Genomic DNA, 23,650 nt, shown 5'->3' with positions numbered 1-23,650 from the left:
TTTGCTAGGCAAGCCATGAGCTGTAAACCATAGGCCAAACCTTGGTTACAACTTATGGTTTGTCTGGCAGAAGCTAAATGAGCCCTAGGTTTGGACAACACACTTAAGTCAAATTGTGGCTTAGCACAGCACTTCAACAGAATGACCAGGGAAGAGCTAAGGGACTGCTATTATTATTAGTAACAGTAGTAGTAGTAGTAGTAGTAGTAGTAGCTATTCTATCCCACTTTCAAACACTGCTCATTTTACATGTAATGGTCAAAACAATGGAAATTTTATCCCATATTGCATGCCAGCCCTCCAGTATCGAACAAGCTGAAACAATATGGAATGGAATGTTTGACACTGGGACAAACATGAGTCAACCTTAGGATGGGAATTGCCATTGGCAGTTAAGGATGTTAAACTACTTTCAGAACACAAGGTTTATTTTGAGGTACATTTTACATCATTCTTACAAGTTTTCTGACCAGTCTTCATGTATTTATTTTTTCTTCCCCATTTTTCATTATACAGTGGTACCTCGGGTTACATACGCTTCAGGTTACATACGCTTCAGGTTACAGACTCCACTAACCCAGAAATAGTGCTTCAGGTTAAGAACTTTGCTTCAGGATGAGAACAGAAATCGTGCTCCACGTTAAGAACAGTTTCAGGTTAAGTACGGACCTCCGGAATGAATTAAGTACTTAACCCGAGGTACCACTGTAAAATAAATTCGAAGCGGTTTACAAAAGAAAATATAACAAGTTAACAGTAGAAACACTGTGAATGATTAAAATCAATTTTCTACATGAAAACCAAGAGCGCAATAAAAGAAACAGGGATTTAATCCACATACTAAAAGGCCTGTGAATTAATAATAATAATAAAGTTCCACTCATACACATGAAGCTTAACTTCAAGAATCCAGCCAACCTCTCTGTAGGCAGTGTTCCACAAGCTGGGTGCCACAATAGAAAATACCCTGCCTCGCAGTCATGCTTCTGAATCTGGTGCATGGGTAGGCAAACTAAGGCCTGGGGGCCAGATCCGGCCCAATCGCCTTCTAAATCCGGCCCACGGACGGTCCGGGAATCAGCGTGTTTTCACATGAGTAGAATGTGTCCTTTTATTTAAAATGCATCTCTGGGTTATTTGTGGGGCCTGTCTGGTGTTTTTACATGAGAAGAATGTGTGCTTTTATTTAAAAGGCATCTCTGGGTTATTTGTGGGCATAGGAATCCGTTCTCCCCCCCCAAATATAGTCTGGCCCCCCACAAGGTCTGAGGGACAGTGGAATGGACCCCTGCTGAAAAAGTTTGCTAACTCCTGATCTAGTGGGACGCATAGCGGGGCCTCCAATGAAGATGACATGGTATAGACAGGTTGATATGGAAAGAAGCAGTCCATTAATATCCTGGTCTCAAACCATGTAATGCTTCATTTTGTGTGGCAGAGATTGATTGCCTCTTCAGTCATAACGGTCGTTTTGCCAGTTTTGTGTTTAAACAATAGCAATTTGGGGCATATTTGTTTACAGGGTGGAATGATCAACTGGAATCGTCTCTTTCCTCCTTTACGCCATCGACGGAATGCAAACTATCAGGATAATCACCAGACAGAACATGAGGTGCTACCTCCGGCTGAAGTTTCTGAAGAACAGGTAAGGATATGTGTGGTTGTGCTGGTGATGGAGAGAGCCAACATGGTTATGTGGCGTATTAGACAATTCTGCTTAATTAAGGTCACTTCCATAGCTTTCCATGCTCCCTTCCTAGCACCGTAGAGTACCCAGTCAGAGAATAGAAAGTTGATTATGGGAATTTTGCATTGTCTCTTCCCACTGTGGTTCCTGTCAGCCACATGGCGCAGGTTTTGCGTATCAGGTGTAGGACACAGAAGTGCGCACACACAATTGAACAACAAAAGGTACAATGGCCTTTCTTTCCTTTCTTCATTAGACTTGAACGTGTAGAGGCCAAAGATTGGAATTGCATGAGACAGTTTTAGGAGTGGGAGCTGAGTAGCACTTGGACCCAGCGGAGATCATGGATGGTGGGGTGGGGTGGGCGGGCTCGCTGCTTGGTAGGTGGCCATTGGTGGAAAGAAAAGCAGGCCAGGAGCCAAATGGCAGTTGATGAGCTGGTGTGGGAGTTCCCTGACTCACCTGTCTCTCTGATTCATTTCTATAACTGCGTAAGAAAAAATGAAAATCAGGACTGTGACAAATACTGATCATTCTCTGTTCTTTAAAAGTACTCATGCCATCAGTCTGGAAATGTTGATTCATTTAGAAATTTGTTTTCTGATTTAAACATGTCCATTCCACCATGCAAAGCAGCAGGCCTATCTAGATCTTAACAGCAACAGCACTCCCTGAATAACTGAGATTTAATGCACACGGTTCATCAAAAGCCAATTTGCCTTCTTCCTTTTGTTATGAGCATTGGAGCTGGAACAGTGCGTGTTAGAATCACAACTTTGTTTACAGCGGGTTTAGTTAAGGGTCTCATTAAATGTTCCTTGGAAATACAGGTAGCACACCTATGACACATTTTTTAAAAGAGAAAAGGCATTCAGCAAGCCCTTATATAGTACCGACCAACATGGTTTTACATTTGCTTCCAACTGAGAACTTGGATAATGACAGCTTTCTTGTGATAAGGAAGTAGATTCCAAGCTGTGGATAACCTTATTTTAAACAGTGTTTCCTCCAATTTCAAGATTTTCGTACAGTGCATCTCTGAAACCAAATTTACATGTTCCCTTTTTGAGGCAATACACCTCTCTGATAGCAGGGGTAGACAACCTAAGGCCTGGGGGCCGAATACAGCCCAATCGCCTTCTAAATCCGGCCCACGGATGGTCCAGGAATCAGCATGTTTTTACATGAGTAGAATGTGTCCTTTTATTTAAAATGCATCTCTGGGTTATTTGTGGGGCCTGCCTGGTGTTTTAACATGAGTACAACGTGTGCTTTTATTTAAAATGCATCTCTGGGTTAATTGTGGGGCATAGGAATTCATTTATTTTTATCTTCAAAATATAGTCCGGCCCACCACATGGTCTGAGGGACGGTGGACTGGCCCCCTGCTGAAAAAGTTTGCTGACCCCTGGACTATAGCTTCAGTTTAAACCAGGGTGGGCGGGGACAACCACTCCATGTGAAAATCTCACTGCCTCAGAATGTAGCACTTAAGAGAAAAGACCTGAAAACTAAGGCTGGGTTCTCACACTTTTCTGGTTGTGTGGTAACCACCTCAGTGCCTCCCTTCCCTTGTTACTAACAGTGAAAAGCCCCAGATCACATTAGATAAGACCCCTCCTTTTCCCAGCATCAGCCTCCAGAAACTGGTTTAACACAGGCATGGACATTGGACAAGGAGCTAAAGAGTGGTTTCTTCCCATGAGGCAGCCAAAGTCCTATCTTATACTATTTACCTATTCTTAACCATTTTTTAAAGCATGCAATTATCTTGACTGCTTAGCCGAAATTCCAGATAAAGACCTCTTTTTGTCTCTTTCCTTTTCTGCAAGGTCGCACGGCTCATGGAAATGGGATTTTCCCGTCTGGATGCTCTAGAAGCTTTGAGGGCTTCAAATAATGACCTTAACGTAGCCACCAACTTTCTGCTCCAGCACTGAGTAGTGCCTGCACGAAGGACTTGACTTTTCATGTTTGGTGTGCTGCCCAGAAGACGACTTCAGCCATTGACTGGATAGACTTCTGAATGTCTAAATCCAGAAGAATAAGCTGACTCTTCACTTGTAACATATCAGAGCAGAAATGATGGATGGCACTGGAATTACCTGACTCTTGAATGGTGATTTGTACTGGCCAGATTGCACTTGAAGAGTACTTTCAATCGTACAAATAGGTTGTATTCAATATTTATTTTGACAAATTCTGTGGTTTCTCCCCCCCCCCCAAAAAAAACCCCACACCCAACAACAACACAAAATCAGCAGAAAATATTTCACCATTCCTAATAACTAGGAACAGGAGGAAACAAAAAAAAGTGTGTACTATGGCTCTTTTTGCAAAAAAATACAGGTTTTCCAATCTTGCATCACTTTCCTTTTTCTAATCTTTAACGTTTTTGAACATTTCTTTCATCTCCTTCATCACAGCTCTAAGAAATGTGAAGAATTACTTAGCCATGTGATTTCATTAAAGGGGGAGAGGACTGTGATGATCTTGTTCAGAGGAGTCTGTTAACATTTCTGAAAAATGTTAATCTCCATTCCACCTTTCTCAACCTTTAAGTCATCCATGTAGCTAAACAGGGATACTAAAAAAATTAAGAGCAATATTGGCAAGTCACAGTAGATTGACCATATACATCTAATAAAAAATGGTTATAATTCACTCAAAATATGGGAATAGGGGAAATAAAAATGAACTAGTTTGGTAACATTGCACTCACCACATTTTTTTTTTCATAATATCTCAGGTTTCTAAGAAAACATGGATCAGGCATAGAACGCTAGATAGAAATAATGTATCATTGGTATTCTGCTGGTGGGTTTTAACTGAAAATAGGTTGCACAGCAGCCACAACTATTGTTGCCTCTTGTCACTTTTTAAAAGGGAAAGAAGAAGGGAGGGCAAGTACTGGATTAAAGATGAGTCCCTGTCTGAAAGGCTGAAGGCTACACATGTTGGTATGTGCTTTGCTCTATATCTTAACCAAGAAAGAAGTACCAGGGCTAAAGCCCACCTTCAGCGTATGCATTTTAGGTGAAATCTTTATGCATTTTAGGTGAAATCTTTATGCATTTTAGGTGGTATCTTTGCATCCTAATGCCAGACAGATGTGAGCTACTTGTGGTTACTCAGGAACTCTGTCCATGCTGCAAGGCATTGTTTTGTTTTCTGTGACTGAGTATTGGCATTCAGAGTATGTTCTGTATGAGTCGCAGTGAATCTTGGCTCAAATCAGTCCACACATAGGCTACGTGTATGCACACTGTCTATGGGCTGGATCCAGATCAGATCTCCTTTATGGACCCGAGGGCTACATTCAGCCTTGGCCAACCCTTGGCAGAAGTAGTTGTGACCACCCCACGTTCCTGTGTGCTCACATGTAAATAGGTACACATTGCCCATCTCCTCGGCTGACCTGCACATATCAACTGCAGAGAGTCTTGGCTCTCTCCATGTTCAACAAACAATTGATCTGACTGCGAGGAAAGGGGCAAATTGAATCCCCATCAAGGTGCTGGACTGGTTATAAATCTTTCTGCCCACTCAAGTGCTATGTCGACTTTTTTTTCTTTTTGCCTTCATTACTTCCAAAATCTGTCGAGTCTTGGGGGAGGGGGCGGGCAAAAAAATTGCTTGGGCGGCCTAATACATTCACTGTGCCTGGGACTGATCACTCATGGCTTAGATCTACAAGTGCTTTTTAAATTGTTGACTTTAAGGTTCCGTGCCACCTTGAAGACTAGCTTATGCCATAATAAATTTGTTTGAATGCCACAGTGACTAATGCTGCTTCCCTTCTCAAATCTTCTTGAAATAATAATTTAAAAAATGCCTATAATAGCCACATCATATCAGGGTTGGATGCAGAACTTTGAGCCATAATTTATTAATATTTCTGGGTAGCCTTTTAACCAATTAAAGCCTTCTGTATCCCAGTCACAGTCACAGTTAAACAAAAATATGAATATTACAATTGTTAGCATAGAATGAAAACTGTGAAAGCAGCAGCAAAGAATGCCTGTGCCCCCTCCTTTCAAATAAGCCTGCATGGTGTTTCTCTTGTTTTTCAGATACTGCGGTTTGTCGACTGTACATCGTTATCTTGGTGATCTTTCAGGTTTCAATGACTGCTGCTTGCAGTCTCCTGTGTAGTTATGGCATATCTAATTTCAGGATCACACTTTTTAGGGTGTGGTTTTGCTGAAAAAGATTTATAGCAAAAGTAACATTTGTAAAAGCAAGGGAGGGAAAAAAATCAACTGTTCAGAAAACACCCTCAACAATCTTACTTGTAATTTATCGTACGGCAATTGGTTTTAACGGACCACTACAGTGGTGCCTCGCAAGACGAAATTAATCCGTTCCGCGAGAGTCTTCGTCTAGCGGTTTTTTCGTCTTGCGAAGCAACCCTATTAGCGGCTTAACGGATTAGCGCTATTAGCGGTTTAGCGGCTATTAAAGGCTTATCGGCTTATCGGATTAGCTGCTAAAAGGCTATTAAAGGCTTAGCGGCTTAGATAAAGGGGGGAAAAGCGAAAAAAAAATCTCAAGACTCGCAAGACATTTTCGTCTTGCGAAGCAAGCCCATAGGGAAATTCGTCCTGCGAAGCAACTCAAAAACGGAAAACCCTTTCGTCTAGCGGGTTTTCCGTCTTGCGAGGCATTCGTCTTGCGGGGCACCACTGTATAGGGATTTCTTGATTAAAATGTTTTTATTATTTTATTTGAAGATTTTTCAGTTACCAAAGAAGAATAAGCAATAAGAACAAAAAGCAATGTTTCATTTCTTTAACCATTTGTTTCCAGTTTAACCCACATTTGCTTACATTCTCTTTCTGAATGAGCAGAAATCAAATCAAATCTGATCTATAATATTGCTCACTTGCTGCGGGAGTGAGGAAAAGATTGTACACAGATTTTCTAGAGCTGGTTTTCTTTCTGGGAAGAAGAAAAATAGAGACTGCAATAAAACAAAGAAATGTTTCATATTTTTCATTTAACTTACCACACACATTAAAATTCCATAACTGTGAAATTTATGCTTAATGAAAAACAACAAGGGAAAAGCGTTTAAAAGCATGGTGATCACATACATCTACAATCATATATAGTTGAAGTAACTGTACACTGTTCACAGGAGGTTTAGTTTTGCCAAATCAGGAATAGTGAATTGTACCTTTATAGAGTAGCCATCTTCTGAGCCAGCCACAGATTTCTGTGTAAGAATTTCATACTGAACAGCAGGTACTTACTTGTTTCCACTTATCAGGAATACCATATTAATGTATTGCTAGGCTGGACCAGAAGTCCATTGAAAGGGGAAAATTACAGCCCTCCCAAATCACTCTCTTGGCAAGTAGGACTACTCACCTGAGCAAGTGACAGAGCCATTTGGGAAGTCCCAGCTACCTGGAGTGAGGCTGAAGGACAAAGGGATAATGCAGACTGTGAGGCCACTGATCTCTGCTTGCTTTTGGCCTGGAATCGGGATACAGTTGGGCAAGTTTGAATCCTATGAACCACCTGGGAAATGCTTGTATTAAAAGGTGGTAGATGAATGCATTAATGAATGAAAATATTGGGTCACAGGACATTACAAGTAGGATTTCATGTGTTTTTCAAATTGTCATTAATGGGTGCAGTAAACATTTAGCAATTTTCTTTCTTTGTCTTGAGTCTCAAAACTGGGTCTGATGCAGAAATTTTAATTTGCCCTTTTTCCACGAGGCAGAAATCCCTAGGGTTGCCTTTTCCATTGCTAATTTATGGGGCCACGAGCAAAAGTGGAAAATGCCAAAGCAGCAGAAGACTCATCTAGACCCACAATGGCACACATCCGAATTGCAAAGCTACTGCTGATGTCTGAATTATGCTTCTGGATAGAACTCTTCCTCACCCATCATCTGAGCTGCTGAGCATTTTCAGAGATACTTGTGTTTGGTTTACTTAGAAGCATATGCCCAAATCACCTGTTCATACATACGTATCTAATATGTAAACATTATTTCCAGTACAAACCAAGGAAGAAAATGGATAAGTTGGCTAATTTAACTAGGCATGTCTCAGGGAGCAACCTATTTATTTTCCCAGGCCACATCTTCATAGGGATTAGTAGTGAAGCACAGAACGTTGAGCATGTATGAGAAGATCTCATGCCTTTAGTTGTATTACTGATGGGAGCCAATCAGCTGCCGGCTGCCATAAGTTTATAACCCATTATCTATATATAGGAGCAATCTGGCTGTAAATGGAAAAAGAATCCCGTCTTCTCACCAGTTAAGTTTCTTTACTTTTTAAATTCAAATTAAATAAACTACCAATGATGAGAAAACAAGATTACACAAGGAGACGATGTATACTGCAGTACCAACAGGAGATTCCACAAAATGAAGAGTACATTTTAGAGACTCACGGCTGAAAATGTGAACAGACTCCATGGAAGAATATTGTTTGAGTTAACTAATGGTGATTGTCAAAGTTCTCCTTGTGTTGATTCGTCTGTGAGCTTATTCTTACATGCACTTGGCTACGTTGGTCTGTCATCAGCACAAAACATTTCATAAAGAACTCACATTGCAATAACAGCATAGAATCCTGTTTTATTTTTCAAAATGTAACGGTCACTCCAAGACTGCCACTAAGAGGTGTGTGAGAGTGAAAGAAATAAGAAGTAGGAAGGAAGGCTGGTTCTAAGATGGTACAGAATATATGACTGAAGGATGAGGAGGTGTGGGAAATGCTGTGTTTGAGGACTAGATCTGAGACAGAAAGTGTCAAAGTAAATGGTATTGGAGTTTTTTTCTTAAATAGTCATTGTTGCTTTTTAAAAAAAAATACAAGAATGACAGGGTAACAGGAAAGTACGGTACTTTAACAGTTGTGAGTTTCCCCCAATATTACAGTGTACTAACAAAGTAAGACTCCCCCCCCCAAAAAAAAGTAGAGAGAAAAAATCTGGCATGAAATCCTACCAACCCAATGTGTAGTAAGACTGAAGCACTTCCTAATACAAACTTGCTGTGTGTGCACACATATGTATGTATACAGTATGTATTCCTTTGCCAAACCCCTTCCCCCAACCCCTCCCCCCTTGACACTTGACAAACCTGTCTTTACACTTCAAACCACCCCCCCGCTGCCGCCCTTGTTATTTCCTCCCAGCTCATCTAAACCTCCCCTCCCATAGCTTGGTCTAATAATTATTGTTTTTATTTATTAAATTAATATACCACCCAGGACGCGCTGTGGGTTAAACCACAGAGCCTAGGACTTGCTGATCAGAAGGTCGGTGGTTCAAATCCCTGTGACGGGGTGAGCTCCCGTTGCTCGGTTCCTGCTCCTGCCAACCTAGCAGTTCGAAAGCACGTCAAGTGCAAGTAGATAAATAGGTACCGCTCCGGCGGGAAGGTAAACGGCATTTCCGTGCGCTGCACTGGTTCGCCAGAAGCGGCTTAGTCATGCTGGCCACATGACTCGGAAGCTGTACGCTGGCTCCCTCGGCCAATAAAGTGAGATGAGCGCCGCAACCCCAGACTGGACCTAATAGTCAGGGGTCCCTTTACCTTTACTACCACCCTTCATCCAAGCAGCACAGGCATAGAAATACAAAAATACGTATCATAATAAAACCATCACGCACACACAGTTTAAAAGGCCATAGATTGTTTAAGACCTGGGGAAAGAGGGGTGGTGCCTAAAGATATGCAGCAAAGGTGCTACGCAAGCCACCCTAGGAAGAGCATTCCACAAGCGAGGAGCCATCACAGAAGAGGCCCTGTTCTCGTGTTGCCACCCTCCGGACCTCTCGTGGAGGAGGCATATGAAAAATGGGCTCAGATGATGAATGCAGGGTCCAGGGTGGTTTATATGGGGAGGGGCAGTTCTTGAGTATTGCGGTCCATTTAAGGCTTCATAGGTCAAAGTTTTTGAGTTTGTTTGAAACTTCAAACCTCAATTTCTTATTACTACTGCTTGGTTCTCTTAAATAGGGCTATGTTTAAAACTTTTTTGGGTTTCTGCTCTGTTTTTTGAGTTTGTTTGAAACTTTAAAACCTCAATTTCTTATCACTACTGCTGGATTCTCTTAAATAGGGCTATGTTTAAAACTTGTCACTGAGGTTTTCATACCTTTTTTGTAAACTCGAGGAAGAATTTTCAGCCCTGCTCTTGAGCTTGTTTGATATCACTTAAAATCTTATAATTCCTTTATTTCCTTCTGAGGAAACTGATTAGTTCAGTGAAACGAGTTTTGTAGCCGGCATCTCGTAAAGTCTTTGTTTAATTCTAGTTTGTTTATTTATTTCTTTTATTCTATAGTCGATTACTGGCTGCTGAATTCTGCACCAGCTGCAGTTTACAAACTGTCATCAGAGGTAGCCCCATGTCTTAACACATTGCAGTAATCTTATCTAGAGGTTACCAGAGCATAGATGACAGAAATTAGGCTATTCCTGTCCAGACAGGGGCAAAGCTGGGCCACCACCCAAAACTGATGGAACACCACCGAGTCTCCAGCAACAGCAATGAACCCCCCCTGCAAGCTGTGTACCTGCTCCTTCAGAGGCTGTGTAACCCCATCAAGAGCAGGCCATTTCCCATCTGTTCAGTCTGGGGAACCGCCCACCAACAGTGTCTCAGGCTCATCTCGGTTGAGCTTCAGTTTATTTGCTCTCATCCAGTCTTTTACTAAGGCAAGACAATTGTCCAAAACTTCCACCGCCAAACCTGTAGATGTAAAGGAAAAGTAGGGCTGTGTGTCCAGCATATTGCTGACAACGTTCAGTGGTATCTCGGGTTAAGAACTTAATTCGTTCTGGAGGTCTGTTCTTAACCTGAAGCACCACTTTAGCTAATGGGGCCTCCTGCTGCCGCTGTGCCACCGCTGCTCAATGTCTGTTCTCATCCTGAAGCAAAGTTCTTAACCCGAGGTACTATTTCTGGGTTAGCGGAGTTTGTAACCTGAAGCGTCTATAACCCGAGGTACCACTGTACTCCAAAACTTTGGATGACCCTACTTGGAGCTTTCATGTAGATGTCAAACAGCATGAGGGATAAAATCAGACCCTGAGGAACCCCACACTGAAGGCTGTACAGGGCCCAAGAGCACCCCCAAAGCATCGCCTCTAAAAACGACTGTCCCAAGTAGGACCGGAACCACCACAAAGCAATGCCACCCATCCCTTACTCGGACAGTCGCTCCAGAAGGATACCATGGTATCAAAAGCCACTGAGAATTAACAAGGACACATTTCCCCTGTCTCTCTCCCAGACAGAGGTCATCCTACAACGTGACCAAAACAGTTTCTGTGCCGAAACCCCAATTGAAATAGATATAGAAAACCAGTTTCCTACAAGAGAGCCTAGATCTTGTCCATGACTACCCACTCAAGAATCTTGTCCAAGAAAGGGAGATAGTTACTTAGATTTTCCAAATCCAGGAAGGGTTTCTTGAGTGGTTTTACCACTGCCTCCTTTAAGCAGGCAGGGACCACTCCTCCTCGCAAGGAGGCATTAATCACCTCCCTGGCCCAGCCAACTGTCCCCTCCCTGCTAATTTTTATCAGCCAAGAGGGGCAAGGGTCCAGAGCACAAGTAGTCACCCTGACCAGTCCAAGAACCTCCATCATTGAGCCTTACCAACTGAAACTCATCCAACACAACAGGACTAGAAAATGCTGTGGACAGCACTTGAGATTCAGCTGCCATAACAGCAGAGTCAATAGGATGCAAGTGATTTTATCCACCATTCAGCATATAGGTAAAGGTAAAGGGACCCCTGATCATTAGGTCCAGTCTTGGCCGACTCTGGGGTTGCGGCGCTCATCTCGCTTTATTGGCCGAGGGAGCCGGTGTACAGCTTCCAGGTCATGTGGCCAGCCTGACTAAGCCGCTTCTGGTGAACCAGAGCAGCACACAGAAATGCTGTTTACCTTCCCGCTGGAGCGGTACCTATTTATCTACTTGCACTTTGATGTGCTTTCGAACTGCTAGGTGGGCAGGAGCAGGGACCGAGCAACGGGAGCTCACCCCGTCGCGGGGATTCAAACCGCCGACCTTCTGAACGGCAAGTCCTAGGCTCTGTGGTTTAACCCACAGCGCCACCTGCGTCCCTATTCAGCATATAACAAGTCCTTAAATATTTGAAAGCATAATAAATGGCAAACCATACACTAATTAAAAATATCCACTACGTTGCCTACAATTCAGTATAAAGCCAGAGACCAACACATCAAATTTCCTTCAATGCCACTAGAGGTCAGCATTTCACAAATTCCTACAGCAGCACAAGAGAAGCTTGCTACCTTTTCATTTACCTTGAGGACAACTATGGATAACTTAAGGACCTGTGGAGAGAATGGCATTTGATTATCTACATGCATTAAAATAGTTATAACTTCATAGATCCTAGGTGTTGTTTTCTTTCAATGCATGCCAACAATTTTTTACAGGGGCCCCCAAAGGGTGGCTGGGAGTGGAATAGTTAAATGTGAGTACCTACTGGAAAGTCGAGATTGATAGATTGATTTGCATTTTTATCCCAAAGAGCTCAGGGTAGTGTATTGTTTCATATACGCACACAGCATTTTTCTTCTTCACAACTCCGGCGTATGACATCAGGCGCCTTTGAGCTAGTGACTGCCCCAAGGTTACCCAGGGAGCTCCACAGTCCGGACATAAACAGAAGAAATCACATGAAGCTCATTACAGGCTTGTGTACAAACTACGCCTTGGATACAGAAAGCCCTTAAATCAGCACAAGCCCAATGTGGTGTGACTCAGCCCTGCCTTAGAAGAAATAAAGAGAGGAACTAAATATAGCTTCTAATCCTTAGATAACTCGTCTCGTGGCTTCTTTTCCCCTTGGTTGGTGGAGTATGGCTCCAGTCTTTCAGTGAGCAGTCTTCTGAATTTAATGGCTAAATCATAGAATTGTAGAGTTGGAAGAGACCGTGAGGATCATCTAGTCATCATCTAACAACACAGGAATCCTGCCCATAGCTGTCCCTAGGTGGGCTCAAACCAACAACCTCCTAGTTATTAACAGCTAGATGCACTGACTCACTGCACCATATGTCTACAGACACAATTCCAGGGATAATTTGTATAAGAAAAAGAGGTGCTGGGGCTTTAATCTGCCTAGGAAACCTTGCCCTCCACTCCCAGATATTCAGAGGCTGCTGGTGAGAACGGTGCTGTGTATTTTACAGATACTGTATTGCGGTGAAGTGGTGGAGGAATTTGCTATACAGAATTTGGCTTGCAGGCAGAGGACAAGCCCAAGGAAGGAGGAGTGAGCCTCACGGAAATCAACCAATTCCAGGGCCCCCTCTCCTACGTTACTTTGGCACAGGGCTGCATGTTAAAGCTCCGTGTCCAAGCAGGTTTTTTGTTTTCTTCCCCTAATGCTTTCTGTGGGAAACCCCACATTTTACCACTGAATTGGAGTAAATAGCAATGGACTGCAAGTTACCCTGGGAGACTGAGGAACTGCATCATATGGCAAGCAGGAGACCAATGTGAAGGTGGAGCTGCTCCTGGGTTTGTTTTTATTTTCCTTCTGCATTGCATCCCCCACTTTGTATTAAATGATGAGCCTGTGGGCAGGGGGCGGCAGGGACTGTCTTGTCTTTTTTTATATTTATCATTAAGCACTTTATTGAATAGTCACCATACTTTTAGGTTGAATACTGTATGCAGGTTCTTTGGAACGGTTCTATCAATAACATATCAGTTCTTTGGAGAAAGCAACTGCCTTGTGGGGCCCTGCGTCCAGAACCGGCTAACTGTCCCACTAACCACACAGGGGAAGGAGTCTATCTTCATGCTTTCTCATACACTCTGGTGCAGATAACATTGTTCATTTCACACTCCACAACCAGCTTTCCATCTTCTGTTTTTCTTTTTATGGTGGTCTCTTTTCCATCCCATTTCTGCAACTGACTGAGCGACCCATTGTCTAATGTCACAACACTCTTTACTTTCCTGTCATCTGCTGTGGTCTCATCAAACTGTTCCCCCAGTTTGAAGGAAATCTCAGTGTTCTTTAAAATGCTCTCTGTTTTGATGGTTATAACATCTCCTTTGCAACTGATGATCACATTGGGCTTGGCAACACCAGCCACCTTCCTGGTGGCAAAGCCCGCACCAAGTTCTTTCATATAGTCATCAAATTTTTCAGTGGAAACAAGCTTCCAAGTTCCCAAAAATTGTTCGCACATGGTGTAGGATTAACTAAGTCTCCTGAGGAACTTCTTACAAGTTTAACTACGGTAAGCACCACAAAGAGCACAGCACCTGACTGTCTTGTCTTTTAATATCTGTGCAGCACTTAGAAACTGTTAGCTGCTTCCTAAGTGTTAAAAAGCCACATGTCTACCGAGACAGTATCTAGTGCAGCTCACAGAAAGCAACAGAGGCAGCTTTCCCCAGCGAGGAAAAGTTTCATCCTATTGATTATTGCCTTTTAACATTTTTGTTAAAACGTTAGCCTCTGTGGATGCATAAGGGGGGGGGGGAAGCATCTCTTAACTCTTTCCCTTTCCCTCTCTCTCTTCCCGGGACATTCACACACAGACATTACTTTGCTCTCTCTCTCTTAAAACATTCTCCCCCAAAGACCCAACGTTCCCTGGCCTCATGCGCTCTCATAGCATCGTTTTCCTCAAAGGCTATAGAGAGCAATTCTTAAACAAGCTCTTGTGCTGCTTTTCACAAAGCTGGCGTCATTCATCCTCTCTGTTGCGCTGTCTCACTGCTGTGGCTGACTCTGCTCACGAGAAACTGCTCTGTGGGAATAGCCCTCCTCCTGCCACACTGCTTTTGTGGAAAACCCCTCTGAGGCAAGCAGGCTTGTGTACTTTCCCTTGCTGATGAGGCTGGAGGCTGAGACTGTGGTGCAACCGATAAGAGAATATGAACTAGGAAAACCCAAAAGTCATCTTATGCATGAATTTACTGTGTGACCTTTAGGCAAAAAGAAGTTGAACTATAGTAACAGTGCTCTTTTTCTAGAAAACCTGGGTGGAAATTCGTGTGGGTGGGTGCTAACTGTTCCCTGTATTGCTTTCCTCATATGCATTGTTATCCTGTCATTCCCTCAGCTGCTATTAACTCAAAATGGTAGCAACATACAGGTACACAGTATGTATGGCATTTTAAAAAGGCACCTCTGCTATTTCTGCAAAATAGGCACATTATTTTACTAAGGGCTAGTGCCAGAAAAAGGGGGGGTTGTCTCTAGCAAAGAGGTGGAGTATACATGATCTGTTGGGCATAAATTCAATACAAAGTCAATAGCTGTGGTGCATAGACTAAGATTGGTTGCTCAATAGTATGAGTCTATACATGTCTGCTTGGAAGAAAGTCCCTACAAACTGAGCAAAACGTACTCCCAGGCAATTCTGTAAAGGATTGTATTATAAACTGCACTGAAATAAACAGGATATAAGAGGTTTTAACTGCATGCAGGGCTGTAGCCCATATAGGCACTGAGCCTTTTAAATGGGTATACATCCCCATGGGCTGTTTGTTTTGTGTTTCAGTCTGAAGTTCTCTGAAATGCACTTTTTATGTGCTGATTTCCTTAAAATAAAGCTCTTAGTGTACATCACAGACTGATACCATGGGCAAGACATGTCAGGGCAGAATTATTGCTTCTCTTACATAGCAGGTTTTAAATGTTTTAAGAGTGCAGCTTTACTTAGGTGATAAACTTTTATAATGAGTCTGGAGCGCACCTTACAAAAAAAAGTAGTGGCTTTATTTTTAATCTCTCTGCCTGTTTATTAGAAATGTGTTTTGGTTTATCAGAGCAGTGCTGGAGGGAGAGCAAGGAACCATTCCACCTTAAGAATCATAAAATGGTCTCATGTGCAGTCAGAGTCTATAAATGTTAAGTATACTTAATTTACAAACTGAAAACATAATGCACATCAGAGCTTTCCTGATCAGTGCTCATGGCAGGAGGCTCTGTCATACTTTCATAAATCCATTTCTTGCTTTGTCTCTAATGGCAGGCATTTATGATTTCCCCTGCGTGATGCTTAGCCAGGTTTTCTTAAATAAGGGAGCAGGGGAAATGGCTCTATATTTTAATTTTCTCTCTTCAAAATGGAGTGTGGGTGTGTGCAGAAGTCACACTTTTAAGAGGACCACTTTCTAACAGCAAATGATTTATAAATCTGTATTGGAATGAAATGGAATACCAGTCCAGAACAATTAATTAATTACAAGAGGACAAAATCTCAGGGCAGCTGTTCAGTGAACCACAGAAATGGCCATCAAAATAAGAAGGGTGATTCATTCTTTCTCCCATCACAGTAATTTACAATGAAGGTAGATGACTTGCTCTTTTATCCATACTGCCAGGTGTGCAGTGTTGAATGGCCAGTTACATCTACTGGAAAGGGAAAGATACGATTATTAAAAAGCAGATTCATTATTAGGGTCAGCCTTAGGGCTTGCTGAGCTGAAGAAGGCACCAAGCTGATGTCTGATAGCTCAGTGTTTGTTTTGGCACACTGCCGTGAACCAGGGCAAACAGAAAGACAGAAAAAAAGCAGAAAGCAGTAAATCAATTTAATCTTTTTTCAAAGTTCTACAGGTCGGATACTAATTTACAAATATGAACCTCTGTCAATTAATCTGAAAGTTTTATTAAAATAAGTGTTCTGAGTTTGATAAGTATCCCATAGCTCTCTAATCCTTACATCAAGGCAAGCTGGGGGATTTGTTGTTGTTTAGTCGTGTCCGACTCTTCGTGACCCCCTGCACCAGAGCACGCCAGGCACTCTTGTCTTCCACTGCCTCCCGCAGTTTGGTCAAACTCATGCTGGTAGCTTCGAAAACACTGTCCAACCATTTCGTCCTCTGTCGTCCCCTTCTCCTTGCGCCCTCCATCTTTCCCAACATCAGGGTCTTTTCCAGAGAGTCTTCTCTTCTCATGAGGTGGCCAAAGTATTGGAGCCTCAGCTTCATGATCTGTCCTTCCAGTGAGCACTCAGGGCTGATTTCCTTAAGAATGGACATGTTTGATCTTCTTGCAGTCCATGGGACTCTCAAGAGTCTCCCCCAGCACCATAATTCAAAAGCATCAATTCTTTGGCGATCAGCCTTCTTTATGGTCCAGCTCTCACTTCCATACATCACTACCGGGAAAACCATAGCTTTAAGTATACGGACCTTTGTCGGCAAGGTGATGTCTCTGCTTTTTAAGAGGCTGGGGGATAGGCTTCTTATTAATATTCCTATTCATTTATTATTGCATTTATATCCCACTTTTCCTACAAGGAACTCAAGGTGGCATTCATAGTTCTCCTCTTCCCCATGTTATCCTCACAACAATCCTCTGAGCAGGGCTGGCCCAGGACGTTTTGTCGCTTGAGGCAAAATAGAAAATGCGTCATTGTCCCCCCTCCCTTATGCTGCCACCACACCTGACTTGACTGGAAGTGGCCTGGAGATGCCCCAGAGAAAGGGGGAGAAGAAAGGCCAGAAAGGAGCAGGTGGAGGTGTGTGTCTGTGGCGGAGGTGGAGGGGGAATAGGGGACAAGGGCAGGAGGCAGCAGGTGGCGAATTCCTTGGGGGCTCAGATCTGCTGCTCCTCCCAGCAGGCCCAGCCTGCTGCCTAAGGCGACTGCCTCACCATGTTTCGTGGGGGACTTGAAACCTTGTCTCCCAAGTCTTCCACCTTCTGCCTTAAACCTTGCAGATCAAGTTCTACCACTGACTGGAATGCACCGTCAGACGCAGAATTTAAAAGCCTTGTGCTTTTCTGGACATGTCGAAACAATGGCGGGGTGAGGGAATTGCGTGTTAAACTGATTGGATAGACTTTAAATTTCCATGGATAACTTTTTATACTTGGTTGCAATCAATGCACAGAACTAAAGACTATATTTCTAATTGCAGGAGAAGGGATAAAACATTTTCTAGTGTTTTACTTCTGATATATGCATTTTCTCTTCAATGGGTACGTGTGCATAGCACAGCGTGTGAGTAATTTTTGGCCCTCAACTACAACTCCTATTATCCATTGCCATTTGCCATGCTTGCTGGAGCTGATGTGAATTGTAGTTGTTTTTGTTTTTATTAGGTGTTTTATGGTTTTATATCTTGATTTTATTCTGTGACCCCCGTGTATAGGGCGGAATATAAATTCAATTAACAACAACAACATCAAGGGGGCTAAATGTTTCCCACCCTTCGCATATAGGATAGCAGACTATATTACCTCTAGAAGTACACACTGTTGACAAATAAAATACCGCTGTGGAGAAAGATACAATGGCAATGCTTAATAGGTAAAGGGACCCCTGACCATTAGGTCCAGTTGTGACCGACTCTGGGGTTGCGGTGCTCATCTCGCTTTATTGGCTGAGGGAGCCGGCGTACAGCTTCCAGGTCACATGGCCAGCATGACTAAGCCGCTTCTGGCGAACCAGAGCAGTGCACAGAAACGCCGTTTACCTTCCTGCCAGAGCGGTACCTATTTATCTACTTGCACTTTGACGTGCTTTCAAACTGCTAGGTTGGCAGGAGCAGGGACCGAGCAACAGGAGCTCACCCCGTCGCAGGGATTCAAACCGCCAGCCTTCTGATTGGCAAGTCCTAGGCTCTGTGGTTTAACCCACAGCGCCACCCGCGTCCCTAAACGGCAATGGTTAAAAACCTACTATTTTTGCGCAAGGGAGGAAGATGAAGACCCATCTCATCCAAGGATCGCTAGCCACCACTGCTAGCTGGAGCGCCATTCAGAAAAAATCTCCCAAGGAAAGGAAATAAGAGTCTGGTTCCCAGATCAATTATTCACCACCAGCAGTACTACCCTGTAGCCTACTTACAATCCCAACAGTATAATGTGAGACGAGTACTTGCAGAAGACGCAGTAGCAACTTCTGCAAACAGGGATATCTCACAAAAGTCGCTGCCATGTATTCTGTAAATTTCACTGATATTACACGGCTCAGATGAGGCCTCCATGTCAGCGAGAGCCATCCTCAGGCAGCTGCCAGGGCCCAGTACACCAGCCTCTTAACCTTGTTTGATGTAACAAGAGTAATTATTTTAAAAACCACTCAAGGATCCAAGTAAATCGTTTTTTTAATAATCTCAGAAAGCTATGGTGAGACTATAGAAAATTAAAATCCAACCACTGTTTTAGATATGGAAAATCTTTAGGGCATATTTGGTACACAGTTATTGTACTGAATGGAGACAAGTACAATAATTTAAAATGAAGATACTTTCCAGCCTTCTGGGATAGCGTTTATATCATTCTTAACATCTAGATTCAGGATGCAGTTAGGAAATTGTTATGAGAATTGTGCTTATTCCATAGTCGATAATATTTTGGACAAAATGGCCACACATTTTCAAAGCCAGGGAGAAGGGGGTGGTGATGACTGGAACAATTTATCAGAAAATATCAATAGGAAGGCCATCTGTTCCTGGTACCTTTCCACCTCTCAATTACCTAATTGCTCCCGATACAATACTTTTGAGAGCTCAATCAAGGCATCCAGCCAGCTGCTTAAGTGGTTGGGAAACTGAGGACAAATTAATCTGTTCTAGCTCATTTTAAAAGCATTTGCTGCAGCCCATTTTATTGCACCCCTTCTTAGCATCTATTGCAAAAAGCACCTCTCTTGTTAGGCTAAATGCCTCAGAAACTCATGTTCTTGCTGTCTAGTGCACAAACAACACATTAGCTCAGGAAAGGTGTGTTTCCAAACATGAGATTGGGGAGTATTTATAGGAAAGAGAGATACCATGTAGATACTTATCCATCCTTTCCCTGTGCAATCTATTTCTCCACCCACCCAGTCTGGACTTATTTCTAGGCTAAGAGGTGATTGTGTGCATGGGGCTATTAATAAGAAAGAAAGAAAGCCAGAGGTTTATGGGGGAGAATTTAGATAGGCTAGTTAGAATGCCAAAGTATATGTAAGCCCGGCCCTACCATTGGCAGCAGATGCTGGAGGATAGGGAGAGGCTGCAAGGTTTTGCAAGCGCTGTGTGAAATACTATAAAACCTTGTGAACCCTGTTAAGAGAGACAGTAGCAGGATGTGTGCATACCATGAACAATGCTGCATCATACAGTGGAACCTCGGGTTAAGTACTTAATTCGTTTGGGGGTCCGTTTTTAACCTGAAACTGTTCTTAACCTGAAGCACCACTTTAGCTAATGGGGCCTCCTGCTGCTGCCGCGCTGCCGGAGCACAATTTCTGTTCTCATCCTGAAGCAAAGTTCTTAACCTGAAGCACTATTTCTGGGTTAGTGGAGTCTGTAACCTGAAGCGTATGTAACCCAAGGTACCACTGTACTATCTTCAGCTCTTACAAAAAAAACCCCCTATTTTAAGATTGAGAGAGGCTGATCAAACAAGGAGATCAAGAAGTGGAAGCATGCTAGGAGAAGAGCTCATAGTCAAGGAGGGAAAAGGCAAAAGAAGCCCTGAGGAGGAGGAGAGATTTATCAGTATTCTAATGTTTGTGTTCATAATAAGTAATTTAAAATGTGTTAAAAACAGCATCAAAACTTAAGAGACAACTGTGGTTTGAAATAACTTTGTGAAAAAGAATAAAGAGACTGCATATTATGTTACACACCACCCTACTCTTCAAGATGTGCAAGATTCTCAGGGGTTCCTGACACAAACCTAGGGTTTGTGTTTCCTTTGGAAATGAGGCACAGCAGAGATTGTGGTGTCTTTACTATCTATCTATCTATCTATCTATCTATTGCTCATGTCTACAACCTGAGCCTGTGATGGAGGGGCTCACAGCATTAACACTCCAAGGGGGCCCCTTTTCTCCCATTGCTGCAGCCTGGGATTCAAAAATACATCAGTCATGGCTCTGACACTCCACAGCTTGCTGAATTTTTACTGGCTTTTTTCTCTCCAGCTCACATCATTCCCAAATTGCAATCCTAAACTTTCCACCATGCGTTGGCTCTTCTATCTCAGAGCTCAGACATGGGCTTCCCTCATTTGCTGGCCGGAACAGAGTCTTTGCTTTGCTGATATCCCACCTCACTGTCTTTGTTCTGTTAATGGCCCATCTCTCAGGCGATCTCCTGAACACGGGAAATTGGTTTCACCTGTGTTTTAACACTTTGCTAAATCCAGTGCTTGCACCTAAGAATTAGAAGTTGAGTCCAGGCACCCCAAAAACTCATAACACCAGCAACAGTACAGTAGATAGTGGGTTTTTCCCACTGCAAAGGAATCTATTTAAACACTTTTATTTTTACCCGTATACACCTGGGTTGAGAGCTTGATTTATTTATTTAATTAATTAGGTAGGGAGATTTGACTCTTACATAATTTGTCAATAGAGGAATAGATTAGTTCTTCTGTTCTTGCTTTTTGAGCCTCATCCTATGTATCAGCTTAGTTTACCCACATAAAACCAGAAGGACTTGTTTTGTTGAAGAATACCATTGCTTTCTTAGGGATGGGCTTGATTATTTTACTAGATGTTGGGATGGGCTTGGCTATATGGTAGTTAAACATGATCCAAGCAATGGTGTGTTTAATTTTTGTTGCTTTTTTCAGTTTCTCCATAACTTGTCATAATTGTGCGTTTCCTTCTTTTGTTTTTGAGCAGAAGTAGGAAACGACATTCTGCAGTGATGCCCACGGTGGATATGGATACCAATATCTAATGTCCAGAAACTGCCTCCCTTTTCTACAAGTAAAAATATTATACAGTTTACTGTAAAGCTACTGGTCTTCTGCTATTTTATGTGAAGTACTTGTATGCTGTGCAAAGCAAAAGCATCAAAACCATACTGAATATGTATTTCAACACCTGGCTTATTGTGTTTTTATAACTTCCGGCTGTAAAAATATATGAAATGTATTGACACATAAAAATTGTTTGGCCCATATGTACTTCGTAATTTCAGTTTATTGTCTTAAAAAAAAAAACCTTCCTCCTGCATTTCCTGGATGGTATTGTAATAGGCAGACCTGGCTTCATATGTTGGCTAATTTCTGGTAGAAACTAAGTGCCTGTTTGTTAGATTTTTGCAAATTATGCTAGACAAAGTGGACCTTGGCCTGATTCAATCAAGCAGTTATTAAGCAAGAATGAGATGTAATAATAATTCAGATCATTGGTCCATCTAGCATGGAGTCCAGCATATGAAGGACCACATTTTCCCCATTCTTGGTGTATGTAGACTGGTCTTTGCAGTTGTACAAATATTCTAATTGCGGAATTCTAAGCATATGTACTCAGAAGTAAGTGAGTAGAGAAGGGCTATAGTTCAGTGGTAGAGCACCTGCTTTGCATGCAAAAGGTCCTAACTTCTATCCTTGACTTATCCAGGTAGGGCTGGAAATGTCTGCTGCTTGAAACCCTGAAGTCCCACTTCTAGTCTGTGAAAACAATACTAAGCTAGATAGACGGATGGTCTGACTATAATGGTCTTTCCTATGTTCCTAGTAAGTGACCTAACGATTACAGCTTTGTTTGCTGTGATCCTTAGACGTCGGAACACAGAAAACTGTGTTTTGTTTCTTGGAAGAAGTCTTGAAGCAAGTGTATAAGCTCATAGGCAGCTTTTCAATCTAGATGAACTGTTGGTACTGACTGAGTATAAATTAACTTTCTATGTTCCTGAGTGGTTCTGAAATGCTTTAAATTAACAAAAGCAAAACAAAATCTCATATGGCTTAGGACCAGTGTGCCTCAAGGACTTGTAACCACATAAATTGGTCTGGTCCTCAGGGTAGTTTTTTTGCATGCCGCTACTATCCAGGATGCAGGTGGCGCTGTGGGTTAAACCACAGAGCCTAGGACTTGCTGATCAGAAGGTTGGCGGTTCGAATCCCCGCAACGGGGTGAGCTCCTGTTGCTTGGTCCCTGCTCCTGCCTACCTAGCAGTTTGAAAGTACATCAAAGTGCAAGTAGATAAATAGGTACTGCTCTGGCGGGAAGGTAAACGGCGTTTCTGTGCGCTGCTCTGGTTCGCCAGAAGCGGCTTAGTCCTGCTGGCCACATGACCCGGAAGCGGTACGCTGGCTCCCTTGGCCAATAAAGCGAGATGAGAGCCGCAACCCCAGAGTCCGTCACGACTGGACCTAATGGTCAGGGGTCCCTTTACCCTTTACCTTTTACTATCCAAGGTAAGGCAGGTGCTGACATGCGATACGGGGCCTTTCCAATAGTGGCCTCCTGTCTTTGAAATTTCATCACCAGACAAGCTTGCCTAATGGAAACTCTATGATCTCAGTGCCAGAATAAAGATGATGATGATGATATCATTCATACCACACCTATTATTATTTATACCCCTGCCATTCTGGGCGGCTCCCAACAGAATATTAAAAACACAATAAAACATCAAACATTAAAAACTTCCTTAAACAGGGCTGTCTTCAGATATCTTCTGAGGATGATTTTGCTCAGGACTCTCAGAAGTTCTGTTACTGTTTTAGCTGCTCATGTTCTATATAATGGTCCATTGCTTAAAATGTCAGTTAATCTGGGAGCAATTTCAGGAGTATGCATATAAGACACCTGCGAATATTATTGTTTTCATGTACGAACCGTATTTACATCCCACCAAGGAGTGAAGCCAATGAGCATAGTTTCCCCCCGCCCTCCCCTTATTCTCACAACAACCCTGCGAGGCAGGCGAGGCTGGGCTGAGAGAGCAGCTGGCCCAAAGTCACCCAAGCACTCTTCCCGGGGACTGGAAGCGGGGTCTCTCCCCAGCCTTAGCCTGATAACTCTATAACGTCAGGACACCAGGCTGCCCGCCTATTAAACATGTCCTGCCGTCCGAATGACGTATTTTCAAAGGACGCGGCAGGCCGCGCTAGGCCCAAAAGGCCTGCCCTGTGGGGGGGCCGCCTTATCTTGCCGTTTCTATGGCAACCGGGACAGAAGGGCGAGAGAGAGGGCGGAACTTCGTGCCTCGCAGTTCCGTGTGCGCGAGCTGACG

General features: G+C 42.9%; 1 protein-coding gene, 1 long non-coding RNA gene and 1 pseudogene across 3 annotated transcripts in view; 1 reads left to right on the top strand and 2 right to left on the bottom strand.

The window, feature by feature from the left end:
• The window catches only part of UBAC2 (UBA domain containing 2), a 78,215-nt gene extending 74,165 nt beyond the window's left edge, over nt 1-4,050 (top strand). Inside the window, exons 8-9 of the mRNA XM_081003238.1 lie at nt 1,523-1,645; nt 3,520-4,050. Coding sequence (XP_080859364.1) covers nt 1,523-1,645; nt 3,520-3,627 — 231 coding nt within the window. The 3' untranslated portion in view covers nt 3,628-4,050. The remainder of the gene's footprint in view (nt 1-1,522; nt 1,646-3,519) is intronic.
• Nucleotides 4,051-5,287: 1,237 nt separating this feature from the next.
• On the bottom strand, nt 5,288-8,312 carry LOC308475885. Its single transcript, XR_013985478.1, has 2 exons — nt 8,103-8,312; nt 5,288-7,168 (listed from the first exon to the last, which is right to left on the bottom strand). It is a non-coding gene; the product is annotated as an uncharacterized lncRNA (long non-coding RNA).
• Nucleotides 8,313-13,313: 5,001 nt separating this feature from the next.
• LOC308476188 (fatty acid-binding protein, adipocyte pseudogene) lies at nt 13,314-13,975 on the bottom strand (annotated as a pseudogene). The gene has a single exon. The product of its transcript is annotated as a fatty acid-binding protein, adipocyte pseudogene (transcript).
• Between the last annotated feature and the right edge of the window lie 9,675 nt (nt 13,976-23,650).

This window comes from Podarcis pityusensis (assembly GCF_964106645.2).
Source record: "Podarcis pityusensis genome assembly, chromosome: 4".
In the NCBI taxonomy this organism is placed as follows: Eukaryota; Metazoa; Chordata; class Lepidosauria; order Squamata; family Lacertidae; genus Podarcis; species Podarcis pityusensis.
Note: the sequence above shows the minus strand (reverse complement) of the source record. Positions and strands in the feature narration are given on the sequence as shown.